This window comes from Bacillus rossius, chromosome 13 (genome assembly GCF_032445375.1).
Source record: "Bacillus rossius redtenbacheri isolate Brsri chromosome 13, Brsri_v3, whole genome shotgun sequence".
In the NCBI taxonomy this organism is placed as follows: Eukaryota; Metazoa; Arthropoda; class Insecta; order Phasmatodea; family Bacillidae; genus Bacillus; species Bacillus rossius.
In genome coordinates, this window is record NC_086340.1 from 18777455 (window position 1) to 18804519 (window position 27065).

The 27065-nt window shown below is 38.2% G+C and overlaps 1 protein-coding gene across 1 annotated transcript in view; it reads right to left on the bottom strand.

Moving 5' to 3' along the window:
- LOC134538304 (neuroendocrine convertase 2-like) overlaps positions 1 to 27065 on the bottom strand; it is a 358913-nt gene that overhangs the window by 141299 nt on the left and 190549 nt on the right. Inside the window, exon 2 of the mRNA XM_063379498.1 lies at positions 7938 to 8042. Coding sequence (XP_063235568.1) covers positions 7938 to 8042 — 105 coding nt within the window. The remainder of the gene's footprint in view (positions 1 to 7937; positions 8043 to 27065) is intronic.

Genomic DNA, 27065 nt, shown 5'->3' on the forward strand with positions numbered 1-27065 from the left:
AAAAAGATAGATGAGCGTGATTTTTAATGAATTTTTTCGCTTCATTTACATTGATAGAGTCGCAGAATTTATATTATTTCCAACACTTAATTTAGTGCAATAAATTTCTGTAGACACACTATTTTATGGTATGTTATTTCCAGCCAGTATGTATAACTTTTAGGCACTCGATACCTACCCTTGAACAACCAACATAGAGCTGACCATGCGAGAATCATGGTAGTGCCCAAATGAATTCCTGCCACTTTCGATGTTTGGCACTGTGGCTTACTGTCATTGCAAATGCTAACTTTAGCAGGAATTGCAAAAGTCTTTAATTTTGTAATGGCAAATTTTTGGGAACCGCTGGGATGTGGGTGATCAACTCGCTCTCTCTCCTTTAGCTGCTCAGGTGAGAATGTATTTCTCCCCAGCTCTCTGATGCACAGCCTGGTTCCCGTTGCAACAATCTCGGTGCATCAAGGTTACGCAGCAGCAAAATCGCGACGTCAACATTCAGTCCCAGTTCGTGGGGAAGCAGGTAACCCCTAGGAATGACGTGACGGACGCACCCAAAGATACCGCGTTTCATATTCAAGGCAGTTCCATGTACTAAGGAAATTCAGAACTGAACTGTTATTAGCGCCGTTAGTTCACTAGCCACCGCGAGCTCCACTAAGCGGACTGGTCTCGCAAGGGAGAAGGATAAGAATAAGCTATATATTAACTATATGACCGTTTGGCGGGCATATAAAAACACTCACTGTTTGTGTTGTACTTGGTTCAGACATTTTTGATATGACGAGGTAATTACAGAACTACGTTCCAGATCCATCCAACAGGCACCGTGCATCATTCCCGGATAAAAAGAAGCATATGTCACTCCAAAGCCATTAACTATTTCTATGCAAAAAAAAATCATATTGATCCGTTGCTCCGTTTCTGCGTGAAAGAATGACAGACAAATAAAAACACTTTCGCATTTATAATATTAGTTCGGATTGCATATTTTATATATAATAATATGATCCGGCAATAAATAAATCATCAACAGCGTTAAAGCCGTTGCCAAGAAACGAAGAAGACAACGAAAGACAGCGAAATTTCATCCAGAAGTACCAAAATTATGCTTTGAGGGGTATGGCAAAGGATGAAGGTTGAGGGTTTACGAAATCTCATTTAGACAGTGACCTTCCTCTTGTTTTGAATATCAAGTGTGCAACATTCAATCAAGCTCGGATTAATTTACATAACAAACAAACGGAAAATCTTCTTTATATATAATGATGATTTTTTTTGTTGGTCGTTAGAGCGAAAAACAAATGTGAGCGAGTACTCGCTAGTGATGTGTAACATCTAACCTCCGCAACGAGGAAATTCACGTGTTCTCATGTTTAAACACACACATATAAAATAGGAAACTAGGACACTAAATTAAACCTAGAATTCGGTAGAATAATGCCGATGTGATAAATATACGCCAATTGTGTTTTCAAATATATTTCTGGACGCGAATCACACGTAGTTTCCGCACCCGACGCGAGAATTCGTTGCTGGAGCATCTGCGTCGACTACCCAATCATTCGATTTGCAGAATGTGAAACTATACATATAATGTAACTAATCTGATAAAAGTAAAAAAAAAAATACTTGAAAAAATAACTAAACTCTGGCTTTGGACCTGATTTTAGACAAGGGATTTTATAAAAAAAATAAAACTTCCCATCTTGTTAAAATTCATTTAACTGATAATAATTTAAAGTTTCCCTTTGGCTTTGTGAACTTTGGTTTCCGTTCCATGTGACCTGCGTTCCATTCACGAAATCACTCCAACCAAATGCCGTACACCGAGAGCTAAGATGTTACAACTAAAACAATCTAAAAAAAATCTGTAAAATTTACTGTGTCCATAACTGTAAAGGTGATGTACGCAATTGGCATACCATTTGATGTTTCGTATCGGTTCTATTAACGGTTGACTATTCCAATTTTAATCTTACCAGTAGAGACCCGGAAATTTCGCGGATTCATTTAGTCGCAAGCTAGAATGTAAACCTTCACACTCTCGCACTGTGTTCATGATTGGCACGCAGTTGTTTGGACACGCCTCTCTACGACCGTGAGCCAATGATGCCCAGCCAGGAGAGAAGTAAGCGAATCAGGTAGTGCCAAATAACAAGGATAAAAATGTTCTCGCTAAGAAATCAACAAATGGGAAAGTAAACATGGGTCGAGCACACCTATAACTTTGAATTCTAACCTGAGGCCAGAAGAATCCGCGAAATTTTCGGGTCTCGACTTATCAGTAAGGACCGGAAAAAATCGCGGGTTCAATGATCTGTAGGATGAACTCCATAGTTATACGTACACTTGGTAAAATGTCGCCCATTCATTGGCTGCTGTCTTGCAAGGTGTCCCAACGTAGCAGCCTGTGATTCGATACAGCTTTGGTTGAGTGTTTCTCATTGGCCCAGAGTCATCCAGGTGAGTTGTGAGCCAATAGCAGAGGCAGCACTGAGGTATAACTATTTGTATTTTAGCCTATCGCGAAATGAATTCGCGAATTTTTTCGGTCTCTACTTATCAGGTAAGCGCATGCATTAAAAATAATCTGGAACTGAACTGGACTTCCACACCTTGCCTATTCGGTGGCCATGGGTTCAACAGAACGTTTAAGGGGGGGTTCTAGGCAACCAACCCTCCTAACAAACTTGTAAAAACTGACATTTCGGACTCATCAGTCTGAACTGGTGGACTGACGAGCTGAGTCGAGAACCCTCTGGGTCCGAACTGTCAGTCCAAAAAAAAAATCAGTCCATCATCTTGAGTGTCCGAAACGATTAAAAAAACGATTCGTCCAACAGCAACAGCGACCACAAGACTGATCGTGTGTGTGTGGGTTTCAAGTTCAGTTTTCAACACTGTCAGTGAGGGGGGGGGGGGAAAGGTTTAAGGAGGTTGGGGGAGTTGATCTCGTGCTAGAGATTTCCCATTACCACCCCTTCTTTCTCGTGATGAGGGAGGTGGGGGGAGGGTGTGCTGGGGGAAAACACCCCCGCCGACTTCATCTTAGCTTTAATTGCCTTCTCGCAGATTGATTCTCACCCCCCCCCCTACCCCCTGCTTCATCCCCGGTTTCCAGACTGTCCCGTCGGAATTGGATGTGTCCCGGGAGGGTGTTTCTCAACCACCCCTCCTTCCCCTACTCAACCCTTCCTCCCCCTCCCCTCTCCAACTCAACACGTTATTTACCGTGGCGTCGCCGCGGGGTTAAGTGCGAGATTTACGACCGTGAGTCAAGGTCGTGGCGCGTCGCCAACGGGACGCCTGTGGATGAGGACTTGGTTGGGGGGGGGGGGGCTATTCTGACTGTGGGGTCGGGGCATAGTCAGGGGGTTTATTGGCGTGCCGCACTTGATTTTTTACGGCCTCGCGGTGTCGGGCCAGTTACAGCGCCCTGCCTCCTTCACCGCAAATCCGAACCCCCCATATTATTTTTTATATCGACCATAAAAATAAAAAAATAAAAAATATATATTAGAGTAAAAAAAGGGGGTGGAGGGGAGGCCATAGCAAGACATCTTAAAGCTAATGACACCATCACGAACCCATTTTTCTTTTTTCTTTTCCAAAGTGCTGGGAAGAGCAAGTATTTCGAAAGCCATTCCCTTGCATTGTAATATTTTTTTTGTTGTTTCTGTAGTAAAAGAAACGGAACTGTTCATACAAATTTACAGATAATTTTTTTTTTTTTTTTTTTTTTACATTTTTACATTTAAACTCGCAGTAATTCTGAGTTCGGATTCTTAACCGGACATTTGTGTTTTGTGTTGTCACAATTCCTCCGATATTGAAAATTATTTGAAAAGATTGCTTAAAAACTTCAAACATATTATAAATAGGTGACTACTTTCCTCTTGTTTAATCTAGAATTTACTTTATCGCATCTCTGGCTTGGTAAAGCAACCTTTAGGTAATAGACGTTGAGTATTTTTTTACATTATACTATAGTGTAACATATTCACGGTTATAGTCACTAATCATCATAGTCATTCACAGTAGTTTAAATTGTTTTAGTTTTTGAAAAATAATGTTAACGTGAACAAAAATTTCATTTTTTTATTTGTTTTAAAATTTAATCAAGAAATATTTCATTGAATATTTCATCTACATAAAATTATCATTTGACAACATTTTAAAAATTTTAAAATTTATTAGCTTAAAACACATAGCCTCTAGAATATAAACTACTAATTTTAAAGTACGTAATTAGACTTTAGAGACAATAAAACATCAACAAGTATTATTTGTGCATACACACACATCAGCCAGATATTTTATAAATGTGCTGATATTTATTTTATAGTGTTTTCTAGCATTTTTAAAGCAAGTCAAAAACAGCTGTAAATTTAATATTTATATGTATGTCACGTTATCTAAATCTAGATTTTTTTAACTCATCCGTATTACATTTAACAGTAACAAAATTTATTTATACAGGATATTTTTTTTAATTTTATGATCTCAAACCAGTAATGATAAACTTTACTCTTTCCAAGTCTTTAAATATTAGTTAAAACCATTTGAAACAGGCATTACAAATCTAGCAGTATAAATTTTTTTATTAAAATACGTTTACCTGTAAAATAACTCTTATGTTTATACCTGCTTAGATTACGTTTGCATTAAATTTTTTCGAAGGTAATCATTGCAACGAACGTAATTATTCGATACAGGAAACTTTAAATTCCTAGTGATGCTTAAGATACGTGAATAAAGGGACACGTTTCTACATAATGAGAGTTTTCCATTAACTATTTCAATGCGCGAATTTTTTTTTTAGGTTGTTGGCTGTTTTCCAGTTCTTATAATAAGAATTTAAATGTTTACACAAGTTATTGCTTTAAGATTCTAATCAGCACAGAGTGGAGGGGACAAAAATAATTACAGTAATTAATTGTTTTGCAGAAGCTGGGGGGTTGTGTTAACTTTTAATTACGCCAACTCCTGCTTCCATTACTCCAGGAAAATAGGGTCTCGCGGGGTAAAATCCGCTTGCTTTTCAACTCAACTGGCGGAGTAGTACGGGTAGTTCGGAGCGGAGCCGGGCGCGAGAAAGCCAGGCACGGTATTACCGAGAAAGGCGCTGCAGCTCAGTAAACTAGCCTACCGTCAAAACTTTGTTGTTTTATAATTACCTGCGAACTCACACACAAAAAAAAAACGCGATACACAATATTAAAAAAAAAAAAAAAGAAATATGTGAGAGAGTATTTCAGTTCTCGTCAGGGATGTGTAAACATGTTACCTCGGTATCGAGCCAATTCATGTGTGTTCTCGCGATATTTTAAAGTAGAATTTTTTAAAAAATAATGCGGAGCGCGATAAAAATGATGATCAATAACTAGAGACCTGAAAAATTCGCGGGTTCATTTCGTGTTATGCTAAAATTCAAATAATTATACCTTAGTGCTGCTTCTGCCACTGGTCCACTGTTAATCTGGAGGACTGAGGGCCAATTAGAGACCCATCACTCATAGAAGTGTCGAATCACATGCCACCCAGTCTAGACGACTCACAAGTCAGCAGCTAATGAACAGTTGGCATTTGCCCGAGTGTGTAGAGGATATTGGAGTTTATCCAAGAGGTCATTGAACCCGCGAATTTTTCCGGTCTCTATCAATAACATATTCGCTTTTCAAGTACATACATACCGAAATTTCTAGACGCGAACTACACCCTTATTTTGTGAGTCAGCCGGTAGAATTCGCTGCCCGAATCGTAAACGTTGCTTGCCACCATCACCCGCAGATGGCAGCACGAAACAATCGGAAAAATTTAAACCGGTTTAAAACGGCTCCGATAAAAGCGAAAAAAAAAAAGAAAAAAAGACTTAAAAAAATTCCTGATCCCCGGTTTTGTTTTTTATATAATTTTATAGCGTTATTAAATAAAGTTAAAAATATATTGTTGCGACCTATGTGGGGTGAACAGAGGGTTCGTAAGGGATAGCCCAATTAGGTTTTATACTTCAAAATGCCCGATCACAAATCACTAGCACTTAAAAAATGTTCATTCTCAAGTCACTCAATGTCTGTCAAGTTCCGCAGTCCGCACTCCTCGCTGGAGCTGGGCTCGACAGTGGTTCGCCCCTTGCCACGCGCCTGTCCACACACACAGTCTCGCGCCACTCAGTCGCCGCACTCTCACGATCCAGTAGAACTACGCGTTGTGCCACTTTCAGGGGAGGGGGGAAATCTCTCTCACCCTCTTCGCCGATGTCGCACTTCCCTTCGCTCGCGGGAAAAAATAATAAGTACTCCAATAGAACATAAATTACACTTATAAAGTCTACCTCACAAGTCTACAAGTAATTCTGACATTTAAAACCACAGAGTTTACATACCAAAAATAAATTACACTTATAAAACTAACCTCTTAAGTCTATACTTTTTTTTTACATTTTCGGCTACTTTATTCACTTAAAAATGAATGATACTTATAAAGTTAATTGCACAAAACAATAACTATTTCCATACGAATAGATAAATTGTAGATACTTTAAATAAAATAAAATAAATATAGTAGCGTTCATCGTTAGCGGTTACAAAAACTGAGGTGTAGACAAAGCGTAGACGTAGCGTTACAAGAAATCCGTAGCATCACTGCTGCGTCATTTCTACCTCTATCGTGCAATATCCCTTTCCGGCCTTTACAACTAACATAGAACATGCTACGCTATGTACATATCTCACCAACCCTCCCCCCTTGCCATCGTCCCATTCGACCGCTAGTGCATGAGTTAGAGTGGCGTCGCCGCTGAAGCACTCTCTTCCTCTACCAGTTCCCCCACCACGTGCCTAACTAATCCTCTTCTATACCAGTTACCCCACCACGTACCTAACTATTCCCCTCCTATTCCTGTTTCCCCCACCATGTACCTAACTATTTCCATCCTAAACCAGTTCCCCCACCACGTACCTAACCATTCCCCTCCTATTCCTTTTTCCCCCACCTTGTACCTAACGATCCCTCCTCTAGCGTTGCCCCACCACGTACCTAACTATTTCCATCCTAAACCAGTTCCCCCACCACGTGCCTAACTATTCCTCACCTCTACCGGTTCTTCTCACCACGTACCTAACTATTTACCCTCCACTACCAGTTACCCCACCACGTATCTAACAATTCCCATACTCGACCGGTTCCCCCACCACGTTTTCAACTATTCCTCTCCTCTACCGGTTCCACCACCACGTACCTAACTACTCCCTTCGTGCGATCGGAATGAGAGTTTTTTTTTCCTCCAAAGATCTATTAATTTGTTTGTTTCAAAATTTCCAACAAAGAGCGAGGTTATTTTTAGTTTATTTTATACGTGCTTTCATTTGACAATAATAAAAAAAAACATAATTATTATGGCTTATAAATAACTTTAAGAAATTATATTTTCTAAATGACTTTTCTTACTGCATTCAATACTAAAGGTGCAGGAAAAATCTGTCGAAGCAACATCGAAAACATCGTAGTGAACACTTCAAAATAGGTAAAATAGGCCCCCGCAGCAAAGGTGTTTCACTTCAAATATAACTGCCTGGAAGATTCTGCCCGGTGCGTGTCTCGCCCACGGACCTGGAGACGCGAGGGTGGACTCGCCCACGGACCTGGAGACGCGAGGGTGGACTCGCCCACGGACCTGGAGACGCGAGGGTGGACTCGCCCACGGACCTGGAGACGCGAGGGTGGACTCGCCCACGGACCTGGAGACGCGAGGGTGGACTCGCCCACGGACCTGGAGACGCGAGGGTGGACTCGCCCACGGACCTGGAGACGCGAGGGTGGACTCGCCCACGGACCTGGAGACGCGAGGGTGGACTCGCCCACGGACCTGGAGACGCGAGGGTGGACTCGCCCACGGACCTGGAGACGCGAGGGTGGACTCGCCCGAGGGGACTCACCTGCGGGTCCACTACGAGGCGGCGGGTGTGCGCCGCGCTCCTCTTGCTGCGGGCGTGCGGCAGCGCGCGCTGCACGAAGTGGAACTGGTTGCCCGACCCCAGCAGCTGCGAACAAACCAGGCGGCCCTGCACACTCCACCCTCCATACACGCGCTTACCACAAATCTGTGGTGTTACGGAAGAGAGGGTTAAGTCAAAAACATTAAATTTTAAGAGAGGTGGAAGAAAGTCTAATATTATTTTCACGATCAAATATTAGTCGTCATATTATTAATTATTGATATCTTATACAGGCAACACAAAACTACAAACCATATAAAGTGTCAAAAGGCATATCCTTCAAATAATCCTTCACTTTCTTCCACCTCTCTTAAAATTTAATGTTTTTGACTTAACCCTCTCTTCCATAACACCACAGAAATATACCTACTCTTACAAAAAACATACTGAGCGAGTCTTTTCAGTACTCGGCCAGTGATGCGCGTAACATCTAACCCGTCGTGCAGCGATATATATATACAGTAGTCTGCTTTAATGCAATTCCTTGGACATCCGCCATTGCAGTTTTTCACTGTTTTTCATGGGAGAAAAAAAAAAGAAAATTTCAAGAACGAACGCAAATTAATAAATGAAAATGAACAACGTAAACCCCACAGAGAAAAAGCCTGGATCAGCTGATGTCAGACGGATGAACAGGTATTAGGGACGGCACAACGATATCGGACAGCGCAAGAATTCCGTGGAGGGAATTTAGTCAGATGATAACAGCACAGACGAACACTGTGGACCAAAAACGACAAGACAGTTTCAACTATAACACTAAGTGCAGGCAGACAACGAATCCTGGACAAAGCAGCAAACATGTCAACACAACGATGTGATTAACAACAGATATTATGGAGAAAAAAACGACGGCAAATCAACGAACACAGTAAGTTTCCTATCACAATTTTTTTTCCCATGACAAACAGTGCAAAACTGCACTAAACTGTATTAAATCATAAATTCCCCGTTGCAGGAAATATTTAAAGAACGTACTCACTCTTAGATGCAGAACAGAGTAAATGGCGACTACTGTACTACTTGATGGTACCCAGTACTTATAATGTATTACATCTTTAATTATAACAAGCTGCAAACCGGAAAAGACTCTTGGTGAAATCTCAGGGGAAAGAAGAAAAAAATTTCTCTCTAAAATTATTTTCGGTCGATCCTTCGCATCACCACCAAGTTCTCTACTTCTCTTTTTCTTTTTTTTATCCCTTAAGCATTATCTTCACCAAGAATTGTACGGCCACGCGCTCTTGTAGTTGTGTCGTAAACTATCTAGAGCGTCCCTCCTCCATACGAAGGTTTGCTTTACTGTTTCGGCCATTAACCTTTTCTCTCTCTCACTCCCCTGGCCACTTACGCCCCGGTGCAAGACATAAATTTTATCCAACCCCTCCCTCCCCCCCCCCCCATCAGTCCCTTATACTTCACCCCTCGCTACACCCTTAATAGTGGTAGTGTGTCGCTCCGGAATATCTTGGAAAACTCTTATGGGACTTGAGCTGACCTCGTTCCGAGAGCCCAAGATTTACAAGTCCTGCACTGAAAAAGAAAAGGAAAATTCCTTGCAAAAAAAAATAATTTCTGAAAATGTAGACAGACCGTACCACATATTTTGTGTTCACAACTATGGGTGGTGGCATCAGAAGTTTAAGGTACTGTGCAAAAAAAAAATTGAAATGAATTCTATTCTGCCGTGGAAGGTGGTTCCTCAGGTTTTTAAATGTCTAAAAAGACGTAAGGCGGTAAATATAAAATTATTGTGATTACAAACACTGACATATTATCATTAGTATAATATAAATGAAACTGCAACTCGCAGGCCTTGCCAAAGATTTGAAAATAAGTGTGAAGTACTGTTTTTTGCAAAAAAAAAATAAAAAATTGGTTGTCTGTAAAGTCGGTTTACGGACGATAGTTTAACGTGACGTCATAACAAAACATTGAAGAAATGATTGCATACTTTTATCAATAAAATGGAATCATTTTTATTGAATTATCACTATTTTGTATGGATACAATGAAGGAGTGAAATGAAATCTACAATTTAATTTATAAATTTACTTTTATTTGCACTCATTAATTGAAATATGTTTATTACTTTAACGAAGAGATTATTTTAACTATAACTTTTATACATGTTTGCTATTTAACTTCTTCCAATCTGTGTTATTCTGTTAAGGATAGGACGATGATAGGAAAAATAGGAAACGAATGGGAGTGTTTCAAGTTTAATGTGCCTCGAAAAAGTCAAATCGATGGTTGTTCCAATCGAGTGGAAGAGAGATAGATGCGGCGCAAGCGTACAATGTGCGTAACGGGACAATTTTTCGTGCATGCAGCCGGCATTCATCGATTTATTAGACGTTTTCAAGTCAAAAAATTAAATTAAACGTCACCGTAATGGGTGAACACCGTGGTAACTTTCCAATGCGAGGCTGTGTAGAACACAACCCCTACGTGCAGTGAATTCGCACTCTCTTTGGGTGCGGGCTACTGCCTTGCGTTTGCGAGGCGAAAGAGATGGAGGGAGCATGCTAACCGAGTGGCATGCTAATCGGAGGTAATTTTATCGCCGAGGAAATCAACGAATAAGTGACATTTGGCCCAGCCACCTGTACGACCCCACTCTGAAGTTTATGCTTGTCTTTAGAAGAATAAATAATTTTTTTTACAAAATTCAGCTGTTTTGCGACTGCGAAATAATTGGATTTACTACGAGATGTGCCATCCATCAGCGAAATGTTAATTTCTTGGATTTGGTTTAATTTAACTGATTAGATTTTACGTCACGTTAGTGTGTTCGTGCGTGCAATTGTACTGGTTTTGAAAACGCCCCGCCCACCTAGAGTGGGACTTCTTTTTTGTTTGCTATTTAAAGTTATGAAGCCCCCGATTAATTATATTTACTGTTTGGGTAGCCTTTTGGATTTTTTTTTACAAAATTATGGAAACTATAAGATTATATATCTGATGTATGTAGAGTGTATAATGTGTAGCTCCATATTATTTCGACTGTATGTTAAAAATGTTGTACTTGAAATTTGATTAAATAATTTTTTAGCAGTATTTGGTTTTTATTTAAATTTTTTTATGCTGCGTCGAAAACAAACCTTCTCATGCGCTGATATATTTTTGTATGGTAAACGTCCGCTCTAAATGTAATTCACGTAAATTTTCTTAAATTAAATTCACCGCTTATAGTGTTGGGATATTTACTGCTTCTCCTAACAGTACTTCTTTAAATTTGGAAACTCTGCTAACATCTTTAGATTTTTGCCTATTTATTTATTTTTCACCCTTCATTGCAGCTATAGGTGGTAATGCAAGATTAATAGTATTTATGAGCCGATAAATATTAGTCGTAGGCAAACTCATCACCTGCAAACCAAGGTGATTAAATCGGAACAAGAAACACCTATATATGTGATCTTTTTTAAGTGCACTGGAGTCTTGGATCTGTGAATTTGTTGGTTGAGGTTACAAATTTTTCTGCGACTCCCGGGGTCCAGATAGCTTGATCAGAATCATTACCACACTTTTTTAAAAAAAATTTTCACCTTTTAATTTTCGAACACGGAAGTTTAATGTCGTGCTCGATGTACGTAGCTACTGGGAAGGTGCGGGTATTGTGACAGTGTTCGGCCTGGACGAGGGAAGGAAGGAGGGGGGAAGCCGAACAAGCAACGGTGCGGGAAACGCCCGCCAACGCAGTCCCGTGGCAGACGGGAAGCCTAAGGTGCACATGAAGTCCTGCCATTCTCGATTACACCCGAACAATTCACCTTCGGCCAACCTCGGGTTTATTTATATATATATTTATATTTCTCTGTTTATTTTAATGTAGCTATACTAACCTAACTAACCGTCCATTGTGTTTTAAAGTTTTTTAATGTAGCTCACCTAACCGACCACTTTTAATATTTTAATTCATTTTTTTCCTGCGCAAAAAAAAAAAAAAATCCCGAAGTTGGCCGGAGGTGAATTGTTCGGGTGTAATCGGGAATGGCAGAACTTTATGTGAATCTTAGGTCTCCCGTGGCAGACACAAGAGGGCGTACGTTAGCTCATTGTTAACACGTGGCTTCTGCCTCGTCTTGGGTCCCTCCAGAACTGCGCGACTTCGTGCTCGGCTTTTGTCCCGCGACTTCGACCCGCGTTGACATTCGGGCGGAAAGTTCGGCTCGTCCCACCCCGAGTTGCCTTTCTTCCACGGTCGACGAGCAACAGAAAATGTTACCTTGTTCTGGCGAGAAATTTCGTGTACAAATAGGTACGAGCAGGAATACAAATCCACGCTGTCTCCGATGTCTAGATGGAAATACTTTTATTTTTATTTTTACGACTCTGAATGATTAGTGATTTCACAATTTAAAAAAAAAATAAAGTTTGTGCGTGGAGTCCACGCACGACAGAAGTGAAACTTCTTGCTTAGTAGGTACAGATAGAGATAAATTATTTGGTAAGTTTTTACTGAACAAGAGATAATAATTGCGGGTATGATCCCAAATAAAAAAAAAAATTAATGACGAGTAGAGAAGCACAAGCAGTGTTACGAGAATTCCGTAGCATCGCTGCTGCGTCATTTCCACCTCTCTCCTGCCGTCTCCCCTTTACGGCCGTTACAACTTGTGGCCATAGGTGGCATGGCCACTTGATTTTATATTAATTTTAATTAATGTTGAATTATGGCTGTGACGTAATTTTAGTTTTAGTATTTGCCCTTTTTCTTTTTTATAAGTATTGGTCTTTTATAAGTTTTGTTAATCTTCTTTTTAAATATGTTTTTATATTATGTTTTTTTAAATGGTTTAGTTTCTTGATATTTAATTATATCGTTTTGGACTTTGAATCATAATACGGTGTACGACGCTCCCCCCCCCCCCCCCCCCCCGTGAAGATTGAAATGGACTGTTCCAAGGCAATAAAGTGGTGGGGGGAAATACGTCAAGAGGGACGGAATGAGCTGTATGAGGGAGTCGTCAGCTGATCGCCGTGGTGGACGTGTATGCGCTTCGGGCGTGACGAGCGCGGGTGATGGCTCGTGGTATTGGGCCGGCGGGGACTCGTGAATATTTTTTAACATAAATCAGCTGACGTATATTGAACTTCGGCAAATACTTAGATTGTGGCGGGTGCTGCCAAGGGGATGAAGAGTCTACGCTACATTTTTCGTTAATGAAGCTTTTAGCATGTGTGCTAAAGTACAGCCGGCTAAACTCCGGGCCAGGAGGTCCGGAGTGGGATGCGACGTACAACGTTTAATCCAAGTAAGTGATTCCGGCTCCGAACTTTTGCCCCTGTAACCCCGGGGCGTTGATATAAACTTTGCCCACCATAACAGTGAACAATTTAAAAATGATTTTTGCCAAAAGACCCTAATTCCCACGTCGAGTGTATGTTGCGCCCTCGTACTCATTTTTACCGAACCTTCCATCAAGCATGCCATGAAGCGCCGTAAAATAAATTCACCCGGGTGTAATCAAGATGTTTTAGAGAGACATTAATTTTTACTAACTTTTACTTGAATAGTATTGTAATGTATTATTTATACATATATATATTTTTTTAGAACGGTTTTTGTATCAATGTCTGAATTTATTTATGCGTTTATTGCAGTATTTATTATTTATTGGTATATATTGAAACGTGGCTATATTAAAAGCCTCTATAACTTTATAGGGCAAATGGTTTTGGATATAATTGTAATTTTTTTTATATTTGGTCGTAAATTAAATTCCTTATCATGCTCTTGCGCAAATGGTCTCATTAAAGTTTTTCACATTTCGAGTAATTACGTTCTTTTCATTTTAAATACTATTAATCTGATCTCTTCCTTTTCTAAAAACCTTTTGAATAATTTATTTATGAATTTTGGGGCACTCGTTTTTTGGAGCAGCGTGCAAAATAATAACTTAAAAAAGATAAACAAGATTGGAGTGTTGAAGGCTGTTCCCAGACGGGTGTCTAACTTGTGGTGGTGTGACACCGGGAGTGTCGACCGCTACAAAGTGCGCCACTCTGCTGGGAAGAGCAGATTTTTAATAGTGTTTGCGACTATTTTGTGTTTGAGCAAGGCTAAATTTTTTACGGTTTTGGACCTGAATTCAGCTTTCCATCAGTGTATGTTGCACGAATCCAGTCGTAAGTACACGGGGTTTGTCACCCCCTGGGGTCATTACGAGTGGAAACGAGTCCCCTTTGGGGTAAATTTTGGTGCTCAATGCCTATCACGTATTCTGGGGAAAATTTTGAATGAAGAGCAGTTTAAATTTGTGCTTAGTTTTCTTGATGATATCTGTATCTATTCAGAGTCCTTAGAGGAGCATGTCGAACACGTGAGGGTAGTGTTGGAAAAATTACGATCTGTGGGATTTACCATTAATCCTGATAAAGTTTGTTGGGCCAAAAACCAAATACATTTTCTCGGGTTTGTGGTAGGAAATGGGAAGTTAGAACTGGACCCTTTGAAAGTGGCACCGATCGTGCGTTTCCCCCCCCCCCCCCCCTAAGAACGTAAAAGGGGTTATGCGTTTCTTGGGAATGGTAGGGTTTTTTTAGTAGATTTATTCCGAATTATGCGGAAATTTGTGCATCCTTAAATCATCTCAAGAAAAAAGGTGTAGCTTTTGTATGGGGAGAGGAGCAAGATAGAGCATTTAAGGAACTGAAGAAATCCCTTTCGGAACCCCCAATACTCTCGTTGCCAGACTTTGATAAAAAATTTATTGTGCAGGTGGATGCGTCTAGTTTAGCATTGGGCGGGGTGTTATTACAGGAAGGTCCTAAAGGCTTGCAGCCGGTGATGTACGTCAGTCGTACCCTTAATCGGCATGAACGTAAATATAGCGTGTATGAGAAAGAGGCCTTGGCCTGTATTTTCGCTGTAGAACGTTTTGAAAATTTTTTGGAACATGCCGAGTTCGAGCTTTGTACCGACAACCAGGCGCTTACATGGTTATTTTCCCACCCCCGCCAATTAGGGAAAATAGGGCAGTGGATAATGCGCCTAACCCGTTTTAAGTTCCAAATCAGACACGTGAAGGGTAGTGAAAATGTCGTTGCCGACGCGTTATCCAGAATGTATGATCCTCAAGATTTTCAGGCTGAGAAAGAATATAGTGAGGTGGATGAATTAGATGGGAGTAGTGAAGCTGAGGATATGGTAGTTTGTAACGTGTTGGGAGAGTTTCCCGAATGTTTTGTAGATTTGAAGGAATGGCAAAGTAAGGACCCGGAAATTAGTGAGATCCGAGCGGGTATTCATGAACCTAAATTTCAAGATTTTCAGGTTATTAAAGATAAAGTGTATTTCATAAAAAATGGAAAAAGGTTAGTTTATGTGCCGAGAGGATTAATTAATATGGTCATTAGATATTTTCATGACTCCGTAGTAGGGGCTCATGGGGGCATTGAAAAAACTTTTGAAAAAATTTCGGCCAAATTTTATTGGCCTGGGATGCGGTCTGACGTGGAGCAGTATGTGAGACAATGCGAACTTTGTCAGTTGGCCAAACAGCCACGTAACACTAAAGTGGGAAAATACTCCGTGGAGAAAATTACTCGACCATGGGAAAGGGCGTATATTGATGTTTTTGGTCCCTTACCCAGGTCTATGAAAGGGAATAATTGCTTACTTATACTGGTAGATGGTTTTAGTAAATTTTGCATATTTTTGGCTATGCGCGATATGAAGAGTGCTCAAGTGGTGAAGAATTTGGTAGAAAAAGTGTGGAGTTTATTCGGGGCCCCAGAGCAACTAATTTCGGATAATGCTAGTTATTTTAATAGTGAAACCTTTAATCGTATGTGTTTAAGCTGGGGCATAAAGCATATTAATACTAGTCCATATTTTCCAAACCCGAACTTGGTAGAAAGAGTAAACAAAAATGTTAAAGTTGCCCTAACCATTTTTCACCAACGCGATCAACGCAAGTGGGATGAATATTTACCTTTTTTAAACTTGGCCTTTAATACGACCAGGCATAGTGCCACAGGAGTATCCCCCGGGCATGTATTTATAGGGCGTGAATTATGCCATCCATTGTTAAATATTTGGGGGTTGGAAGCCGATAATTTGCTTATACACAGCCCCCGAAAATTAGAGCAGCTATGGGAGCAAGTTGCTACAAATTTGGATAAAGTGAGGCTTAAAATGAAGTCTTAATATGATAAAGACCGGTTACCCAATCCTTTCACTGTGGGTCAAGAAGTAGTGTGCCGTCAATTTTGGCAGAGCAACAAAGCCAAATTCCGTGCCGCTAAGTTGCAAAGTCCATACGGGGGGCCGTTTATTATTAAGAAATTTCTAGGCCCAGCAACAGTGTTGCTCGAAGAAGTAGGAAATAAGTTAAGAGTGCGAAAAGCTCATATTACGCATCTTAAGAAATTTTGTGGTAAAAGGTAATGAGTATGTAAGTTTAGGAAAAGTTTATTAAATTTTGTTTAGTTTACTGATTTAAGTTTTCCATAGTTGTACCTGTTCCACGAGTGTGTTCTAATTACGTGTTGTTCTATCTTGTGAAGCATCTTAATTGTGCCTTGAGACTGTTGAGACTGTTTCTAATACTCTCCCTTTCTCTAATTTTCATACTTGCTTTATTATATGTTGCTTTAAGTGTTCTAGACTTACGTGGAACATAGGTAGTTGTAAGATTATGTATTTTAGTTACTATTTTTAGATTTTTTTTGGCCGGGGAGATTTGTGGCCATAGGTGGCATGGCCACTTGATTTTATATTAATTTTAATTAATGTTGAATTATGGCTGTGACGTAATTTTAGTTTTAGTATTTGCCCTTTTTCTTTTTTATATGTATTGGTCTTTTATAAGTTTTGTTAATCTTATTTTTAAATATGTTTTTATATTATGTTTTTTTAAATGGTTTAGTTTCTTGATATTTAATTATATCGTTTTGGACTTTGAATCATAATACGGTGTACGACGCTCCCCCCCCCCCCCCCCCCCCCCCCCCCCCGTGAAGATTGAAATGGACTGTTCCAAGGCAATAAAGTGGTGGGGGGAAATACGTCAAGAGGGACGGAATGAGCTGTATGAGGGAGTCGTCAGCTGATCGCCGTGGTGGACGTGTATGCGCTTCGGGCGTGACGAGCGCGGGTGATGGCTCGTGGTATTGGGCCGGCGGGGACTTGTGAATATTTTTTAACATAAATCAGCTGACGTATATTGAACTTCGGCAAATACTTAGATTGTGGCGGGTGCTGCCAAGGGGATGAAGAGTCTACGCTACATTTTTCGTTAATGAAGCTTTTAGCATGTGTGCTAAAGTACAGCCGGCTAAACTCCGGGCCAGGAGGTCCGGGGTGGGATGCGACGTACAACGTTTAATCCAAGTAAGTGATTCCGGCTCCGAACTTTTGCCCCTGTAACCCCGGGGCGTTGATATAAACTTTGCCCACCATAACAGTGAACAATTTAAAAATGATTTTTGCCAAAAGACCCTAATTCCCACGTCGAGTGTATGTTGCGCCCTCGTACTCATTTTTACCGAACCTTCCATCAAGCATGCCATGAAGCGCCGTAAAATAAATTCACCCGGGTGTAATCAAGATGTTTTAGAGAGACATTAATTTTTACTAACTTTTACTTGAATAGTATTGTAATGTATTATTTATACATATATATATTTTTTTAGAACGGTTTTTGTATCAATGTCAGAATTTATTTATGCGTTTATTGCAGTATTTATTATTTATTGGTATATATTGAAACGTGGCTATATTAAAAGCCTCTTTAACTTTATAGGGCAAATGGTTTTGGATATAATTGTAATTTTTTTGATATTTGGTCGTAAATTAAATTCCTTACCATGCTCTTGCGCAAATGGTCTCATTAAAGTTTTTCACATTTCGAGTAATTACGTTCTTTTCATTTTAAATACTATTAATCTGATCTCTTCCTTTTCTAAAAACCTTTTGAATAATTTATTTATGAATTTTGGGGCACTCGTTTTTTGGAGCAGCGTGCAAAATAATAACTTAAAAAAGATAAACACGATTGGAGTGTTGAAGGCTGTTCCCAGACGGGTGTCTAACTTGTGGTGGTGTGACACCGGGAGTGTCAACCGCTACAAACTGGCGTATAGCATGCTGCGTTACGTACCTGGGCCCTCCACCCCTTGGCCGTTTTCCCATTCGACTGCTAGTGGAGTGTGGCTTCTACCGGTTTGCCCCACCACGCACCTAAATTATTCCCCTCGTGTGATCGGAATTTTCGTAACGCTCCGCAAAGAAGTTTCACTTCATAAAGTCTTGTGAATTGTTGATCTCCTAGGTTTACGTAAATTAAATTGAGAAAAAAATATATATATCGTCAATCTAATAAACAAACCTTGTAACTACAATATTGTCAATGTTTACATTTTCGCATTAAGTACCTCGCAATTTGTTTTTCAGCATGGCCTCCTCAAGTTTCAGAAACGAGACATTTTTTTCCCCTTTGAAGCAATTTCCATTTCAGCTAACCTCATAACATAATTAAAAGTTTCATTTAAGCATTATATTACAGTAAGCAGTCATAAGTGTATGTTTATCTTACCTTGGTATTACGAGTATTCTCACTGAAAAGTGAACTAATGAGTTAAGGGGTAACAATTTGTTCAACTTGTAGAAACAACAGTGTGTCTTTTTTCTTTTTAGATCTTTCCCCTTTCCTGTAAAATTTGCATTCAGGTAGTTGTGACATTTGTTAACTAGACCAACTTATATATATACATATATGTGTGTGTGTATGTCTGTGTAGTGGGATTACTGAAAAAAATTGGTTGTCTGTAAAGTCGGTTTACGGACGATAGTTTAACGTGACAACGTCATAACAAAACATTGATGAAATTATTGCATACTTTTATGAATAAAATTGAATCATTTTTATTTTAATAATAAAATAATAAACACTTGAAATTATACTAGTAATCAGATTTTTAAAATGCAAGAATAATTAACCTTTATTGCCGAAATTGTTGTTGTAATAAGCAATGAAAACCACATTTACTTTTCACTTCACTTCATAAACAGTCGACGGAACAGTTCACGTGTAGATAACTTGTAATTAATTTTAAAAACTGGCGTTTAGCTATAAAGTTTAAATATAATTATGAAAAAGTTTTCATATAAATAAACTGTAATCAAATATCTATCATCAATTATATGAATCACCATAATTTTTTAGTCAATTGTAACATAACCTATTATCTATTATTACTGCACTCGCAACAGTGTAACGGAACACAGCGTAACGGAACAATGAGCGTAACGGGACACAGCGTAACGGAACAATGAGTGTAACGGGACACAGTGTAACGAAACAATATGCGTAACGGGACACGTTTGTGCGTGGAGCCGGCGTTCATCGATTTATTAGACGTTGTCACGTCAAAAAGTTGACACTAATTGCAGAAGGAAATGTACAATTATTTTGATGTCTACAATGAGACAAAATATACTGACCAAAAACGTTAAAGGTCTATATGCTCAAACCTTTGTTATTTCTTTCCGATACAGAAATCATTTTCTTTAACCTATACATGATAAAACACCATATTTAAATAAAATTAATTACCAAAATCCGATTATATAAATGATTATGAATGTTTCCGTGCGTTTGATTATGTAACGTGATCAGTGAGTGGACACAAATCAACAAGGCCCGGAGTATTCAGCGAAGGACAAACTTTCTGGTGATCCTTCTTCCTGCCTTCTTACCGCCGTGGTATAAACAACTAAAGTATCCATACAGGAAAATATTTTTTTTATATAATTTTAAAGATTTTTTTTTCAACTACTTGCTACGATTTTTTCTCTGTAGAGCTGCAATAAAAGTATTGTACTCTTTCCAACACGTTTCTTGTGGATATAAAAAAATCTCACTATATAATTCAAAGTTTATCATAGCTTGGGGTACTTAAAATACTCGCTTCTTTCAGGCAAAACGTTATTTTTATATATTTCACAGTAATACGTGTGTAAACGTAATAGATGTCGATGGATGAATGAACCTGAAAGCAAAAAAAAAAATTCTCTGCATAACGCTATCTCAACTCAGAGCCTGAAGGATTGAAGGATCCTGAAATTGAAGGGTGATGCTAGTTAGATGACGGGAATAATTATCGGGACAAGTCCCATCAAGGTAGCCGAAATGAGTTTCTCAACCCCTTGCAGCCAATTTCCGTTCCGTAAAATTTAAAGGGCCACTAACTTCGCCGTTCTGCTTCGAAAACTTCCATTCATGATTCTGAGTGGGACTGTGACGTAACGGTTTTCTGAGTAAACGCAGATGTTCACAGAGCTACTAAAACATTTCATTCCCCGTTTTGAGAACTCGTTTAAGGGGCTAGCAATCCTGAATTATTTTATACCCATAGTTTTGTGTTTTGTGCTCATGATTTGAAATAAATAATTTTTCATGAACGTTTTACTTGATTTAGTATTTGTTTTAATATTTCCTATGAACTTAAAAGTTAGCTTGTATTTCACTCCTAGCATTAACTAAGAACAAGTAATCGTGTGGTATACAGTTTTGAAGTAACTGTTCGTGTGTAGGCCTACTCTTCAGTTTTAAGATATCATGCATAAATCAACGCGAAGTTTGGTTTTCTATAAGTCCTCTAAACTACAAAGTTTTTCTTTTTCGGAACATCAAAATTTTTAATATTTTTTTAATGATATTCTAAATCTGAATAGTTTAACGACAGTAGTTGTATACGAACAGTTAACTCAATACTTTATAACACACGTTTTAAAATTCTGAAATCGCGCTGAGATTGAAATATAAATCATTGGTCTTTAAGGTTATTTAAGGTTATCAATATTCAATAAACACTTCTTGAGTGAAAAATAAATTTACAAACAATCGGTTTGTATAAAACAATGGTTTTTTTTTCACGGAGGTTTAGGACATAAATGTCACAAAAGTGAAAAATTTCAAGTGATCATTTTTCGATTTGTTTAAACTTTATTTATACCAGGTATCTTCGATGATAGTGGGAATTTATTTTTTGAAATTATAACACTTTAATCCTTAGATTCTTTAATAGACAAAAAATATAAATTTAATTTTTTTTTCTGGAAAAATGTGCTGTATAGCTTTTTGTATATAAAGATTGTACTTCTGAGATGATGTTAGTATACTCTATACCAGGGTGTCCAAACAACTGACCGCGGGCCAACATCGAGGACCATCACCATCCGGTCCACCATAGTTTAGATTTTAAATTAGATTGTAAAATTTATAATGTAAGTAAATAATACAAAAAAAAATTGAATAATTTTACCCAACGGCCAGCTTAAAAACACAATAACTGACATACATAATGAAATTGAATATTTTAACTGTAATTAATTACATGAAATTTATCTTTAAAAACTTACTGTAAGTGGCATACACATCAGGTAACTCACATAGTGAAAGTTAAAATTTATAATTATTATTAATGAGATTTATGTAGCTGTTACTTATCACTTACGATTAAAAAACACTATACCTGACATGCATAATGAAATTGAACATTTTACCTAAAGTTAGTTCTGAAACGAAATTTTGCGTGTAATTCAAAACTAGCTGTTGGTGTAATGAGCTAGATAGTTTGTTTTGATCCTTGGGCTCTTACGCTAAAAGGTTTGGAGATTCCTACTCTTTACCAATATAATACTGGCAAATGGTAATTTCACGTTGCAAAAAATCCATTTGCCGGTTTTCTTATCAATCCTTATGTTTTTGGGATGCTGAAGTTGAATATTGAGTTATCCAACAAAATTTCCTGATGCGTTTTGAGATATTAACAAAAAAAAACAGCTAAATTTTCATACTTGTTTTGGTTTTTCGCTTATAATTTCGACAGTGTATGTAGTAGGGAAAACCTTACTCGAATCGTTTTTAAAGAATACTACATCTGCTAAAATTTGAGCTCAACTGTAACTCTGTATGTCTCATAGTTCTCGAGATACGGCACTTCAAAACTTGATCATTTTTTCCCAAAAGTGAAATGTTAAGTTAAGTTTTGAGTCACCTTTTGAACCATATATTGGGGAACATACTGATCATGAATATTCACTCAACTTTTTTTAATGTCGTATTACGTGTATAATATATCTTGCGAAAAAATTTTAAATTAAAAAGTAATTTTTATTGTTTGTGTAGAGAAACATTCGTTAGGATTGAAATAAAACAAAAATGATATCGTCATAATACAATAATCCGTCATATATATATATATATATATATATATATATATATATATATATAAGACGAAACTAATGATTACTTGTAAATATTAAGTCTATTAAAATGAGGTTAGTAACATCGCCTAGATTCTTAATTATGAGGGTAATTTGTTTTAACTTTTCGAAGTGTTTCGTGATGGATATAGCTTTAAGTTTGCTCCGTCTCGAAATTTATTCAAGTTGCCGGTGGAATAGAGATGCCGATGCTTTGCTTTGAAAACAGGAGATATGTTAATGAAGAAAGTTGACGGGAAATTGCTTTCTAGGGACGTAGTTGTATTGCTTTCAAAATTAATGGATGAATTAAACTAAATTTGTAATTTTCATGGAAAAAAAGCGCAAACGTAAATTTCATCTCGACACTGCTTCCCAAGATAGATTTGCCACAAGGCTATCGGTTGGTTTTAAGGTTTTTTCCTTCGTAAGAAAAGATTAAGCTCTTTCATACGGAAGGACGCTAGTGTGTGCGAAATAAGAGTTAGTGAGTAGGGACACATTGTATGATGCTACCAGAGAGCGGCTATAAGTTGTGTTGCAGAACTTTATAATTCACGAGTTATATTTTTTGTTGGGCTACGATGTTCTACAATACGATTGGCCTAGCTTAATCCTCTCTTACTCACACGTGACGTAAGACTAACGGTTAGTAAATTAGTTATATTATACCACTTTTTAAGAATAAAAAAAAATATATATATATATATATAAGCTGAACTCACTTAAAATTTCTTTCAAAATTACAGCACACGCAATAAACTGCATTAAAAAAACATGTTCTTGTCAACTACCGAGAGTAAAACATAATTTTCTTTCCACTGATTATATTAAAATATTTGTATTTACATGTTTGAAAACATTCTTTGTCGAATATATATCAACTTTAAACATTTTAATTTATGTGCACAACAAAAGCAACCTCGGACCGTTTGAGTAACTCTACAACACCCATGGAGCCATGTTGTGGTTTATGAAGTCAGGACAGTGAAGGATTTATTTAATTAAATATTGGCCATAAACACTGTTGATTTTTAACAAAAATCTACACTTATAAAAATATTTTAACGAATCAAATGTTTTATAAGCAGCAATTTCCGGTTAATGATACCACCGAAAACATCTTGCTATATAGACATTGTCTGGTCGTTCAATACTAGTAAGAATTTTAGTAGATAACTGAGAAGGTATTTAATACACTGCGTTATTTTTAAGGTCTTCTTACTCGCTTTAAAATCATATTGTTACACAATATAAGAAAGCTTTTTTTTTTGCCACAGCAAAAATTTTAAGACAAAAAATATTTTGAAGATGAACCCGTGCAAATACATTATATGGCATATTTTTATTTTATTTTGAATGTATATTATCATTTAGAGAAAGTTTGCAAGAACAAGGGAATATGGCTGGAATAAAAAAAATCAAACAAAAAAGTTTTTCTAAAAAATTAAATATAATTTGTTTTTATATTATTTATTTTGACGGGGAGGGATGTAACCCAAAAATTATGACATCGGTTTCAGCAGTTTTTTTATTGCATAACAAATATATTTTTTTACGTTAGTATTTAAATTTTGTCTTGTATTTGAGCAGAGGTAACACAGAAAGAGATTTAAAAATGGCAGGACAGACTGTCCATCGACCGTATTATTACAGTTGCTGATATTCCCAAAAATTAAATAAATGCTAAACGCCAATGGCTTCACACGAGAAACTATTTTCAAGCAGCTAGTTATTATTATACTTAGATATTCCATTAAATTATTAGCTGTGCTTTAAGGAAACTAAATTTAAAAAAAATTATCAAACTATATAAAACCCTCATGGTCCAAACAAAACAAGTCACAATTTTTTTTTTCCGTAGTGAAGGTGTTTCCTTCACAACGCTCCCACCGTAATGATATTGGTTTAAGGGGATAGTATTATAAAATATTTTTCTTCCATTATTTCCTGTATTTGCACATGAATTTAAATAAATTGGTAATAGAATCATATTTCATTGTTTATAGTGTTTCCCAAAACCATAGAATCCCAAGTTTTTCCAAGGATTCGAGAAAAAAAATTTTTTAATGATTCATTAATGATTTATATTGAAAACAAAAGTTTTAAGCCGAAGGCTGCAAATAAACAGTTACTCCAAAACTGTATACCACAATATTTTACGCTTTTAGTACATGCTAGGACCGACATAAAATTTGCCATTAAGTTCATAAAGAAAATTTTTAAATAAGGAGTAATTTAGTAGAAGAAGTATTTTATTAATAATTTAATATGGTTTCACTGTGAACACGAAATAATAGAAGCAAAATAATTAAAGATACTAAAACATTAAGGGGGTCCGCCTCGTCAGGGTGTGTGTGTGTGTCAGCGAGGCGGGATGATAAGCGCGACGCTCGCTGGTGCTTGTGGTAATTTGAAAGATGAAGGTGTAATGCAAAGTTTGTGAGTGCTTTCAAGAATTTCCACCGGGAGTTTCAGGCGTAAAAAATTGTTCTGAAAATCCACGCATTTAAGATCTTCCCGCTCTACTGAGAATGGAGTCTTGAAACCGAAATACGGAAACAGAGCTACATATCCGCCCTCAGCGCATTATTAAATGTTAATATTTTCGTAAAATAACTAGGTACCACTCCGATATCTAGAGCTTTTTTGACGTGACAACGTCTAATAAATCTATGAACGCCGGCTGCACGCACGAAAAAGTGTCCCGTTACGCACTTATCCCGTTACGATGTGTCCCGTCACGCTCATTGTACGCTTGCGCCTCATCTATCTCTCTTCCACTCGATTGGAACAACCATCGATTTGACTTTTTCGAGGCACATTAAACTTGAAACACTCCCATTCGTTTCCTACTTTTACCATCATCGTCCTATCCTTAACAGAATAACACAGATTGGAAGAAGTTAAATAGCAAACATGTATAAAAGTTATAGTTAAAATGACCTTTTCGTTAAAGTAATAAACATATTTGAATTAATGAAAGCAAATAAAAGTAACTTTATCAATTAAATTGTAGATTCCATTTCACTCCTTCTTTGTATCCATACAAAATAGTGATAATTCAATAAAAATGATTCAATTTTATTCATAAAAGTACGCAATCATTTCATCAATGTTTTGTTATGATGTTGTCACGTTAAACTATCGTCCGTAAACCGACTTTACAGACAACCAATTTTTTTTTTTTAATCTCGTGGTTTCTTCTGAAGCTCTGAGCTCTGTGTGCGCGCCGAGGGTAGGCGGGGGCCTTAAAGCTGTTTTGTCCTCGAGGCTGCCAATCCAACGCCGCGCCGCCTCGTCTGCAGGGTCGTCATAGCTCACGGGTCCGTGGAACAGCGCCGTTAGGGGAAGTTCGGCCGTCACTCTGAGCCCCGCCGAGTCGCAGGGGCCGAGCCGTATCTCCGCTCTTCAACTGTTTTTTAACTGCGCGTCCGTCGGAATTGCCACTTTGGGACGCGCGCGTCGCCTCGCCCGCCTCTCCCTCGCGGAAACGACCCGGCGTTGTTCACTTAGCGTGATCACGGCGCGCGCAGTTCCCCGAGCGCAGGGGTTTACAACCCCCTTAAGGGGGCCCGCCTCGTCAGGGGTGTATGTGTGTCAGTGAGGCGGGATGATAAGCGCCGACGCTCGCTGGTGCTTCCAGCGCGGTGTAGCCTCCAAGCGCAAGGCTCTGAACTGGCGCGCATTCGTCTCGTCGTGCACAGGATAACTGTGAAATTTGAGCGGTGACCGTAACATTATATGGCGGAGAAATGAAGATAAAGGTGTTATGCAAGCCTCTTAAGTGCTTTCAAGAATCTCTACTGATTGTTTTATTCCTAAAAATTACTCTGAAAACACTCGTTTTAGGCATTTTAACGCTTCTAGAAATACAGTTTAAAAACTAAATCCGAAATTAAAAGTACTTTTCGGTCCTCAGCGAACTCTTAAATGCTATTATTAAATAGGCCCCACTCGGATATCTTGAGTAGTTTTGAAATCGCGTTGTTTTTCCTGAAGCTCTGCGCACCGTGTGTGTGCCCGGGTAGGCGGGCCCCTAAGTGATCAACCAGTTTCCACGCCGCCGTGGTCTCGACCCTACAAGGGTGGTACTGGGTGTTCCCCTGGGCCCAACACCGTTTATTTTTTAATGTTTAACTATTATAATGTTTTACAAACTAGAAAAAAAACGTATTGAATATTTTTTTTATCCAGTGAAATTTTAGAATATTCTACACCTACAGCTAGAGACCGGAAAAATTCGCGATTTCGATGACCTCTAGGAGAGACCACTTTTTGATATTCTATGCACGCGGGAAAATTACATCTGCTCATTGGTTTGCAGACTCGTGGCACCTGTTAACTGGGACGCTAGTTATTCGATACTTCTTTTGTTAAAGGTTTTTTTCATTGGCCGAGTGTCATTCAGATAAACTGTGGCCCAATCACTGAAGCGGTAAAAAGGCAAACTTTTTTTGGATTCTAGACTATCACGAAATGAATCCGCGAATTTTTCCGGTCTCTACCTACAGCTAATTTTATTTTTCTGTAACATTTTTTAATTTTTATCTCAGTGTATGAAATAAACATACATACTTTTTGTGGTTATTTTAAAGTAAATATTTTTTTATAAATAAAGCATAGTTTGGACTTCTAAAACAGTAACCATAATTAATTGGACCCTGTATTTTCAGGTTAAATAACATTCTAAAAAGAGTTTAGGTAAGAAATAACCATGCAATTATAATGTAGCACGTCTGTAAAATCCGGGTGGGGGGGGGGGGCGTCACCTATCCGAACGACTTCGCATGTGTTCATTTCCGCGATTCAGCTTCGTCGACGAACGGCGCGTGACTTACCGGAAC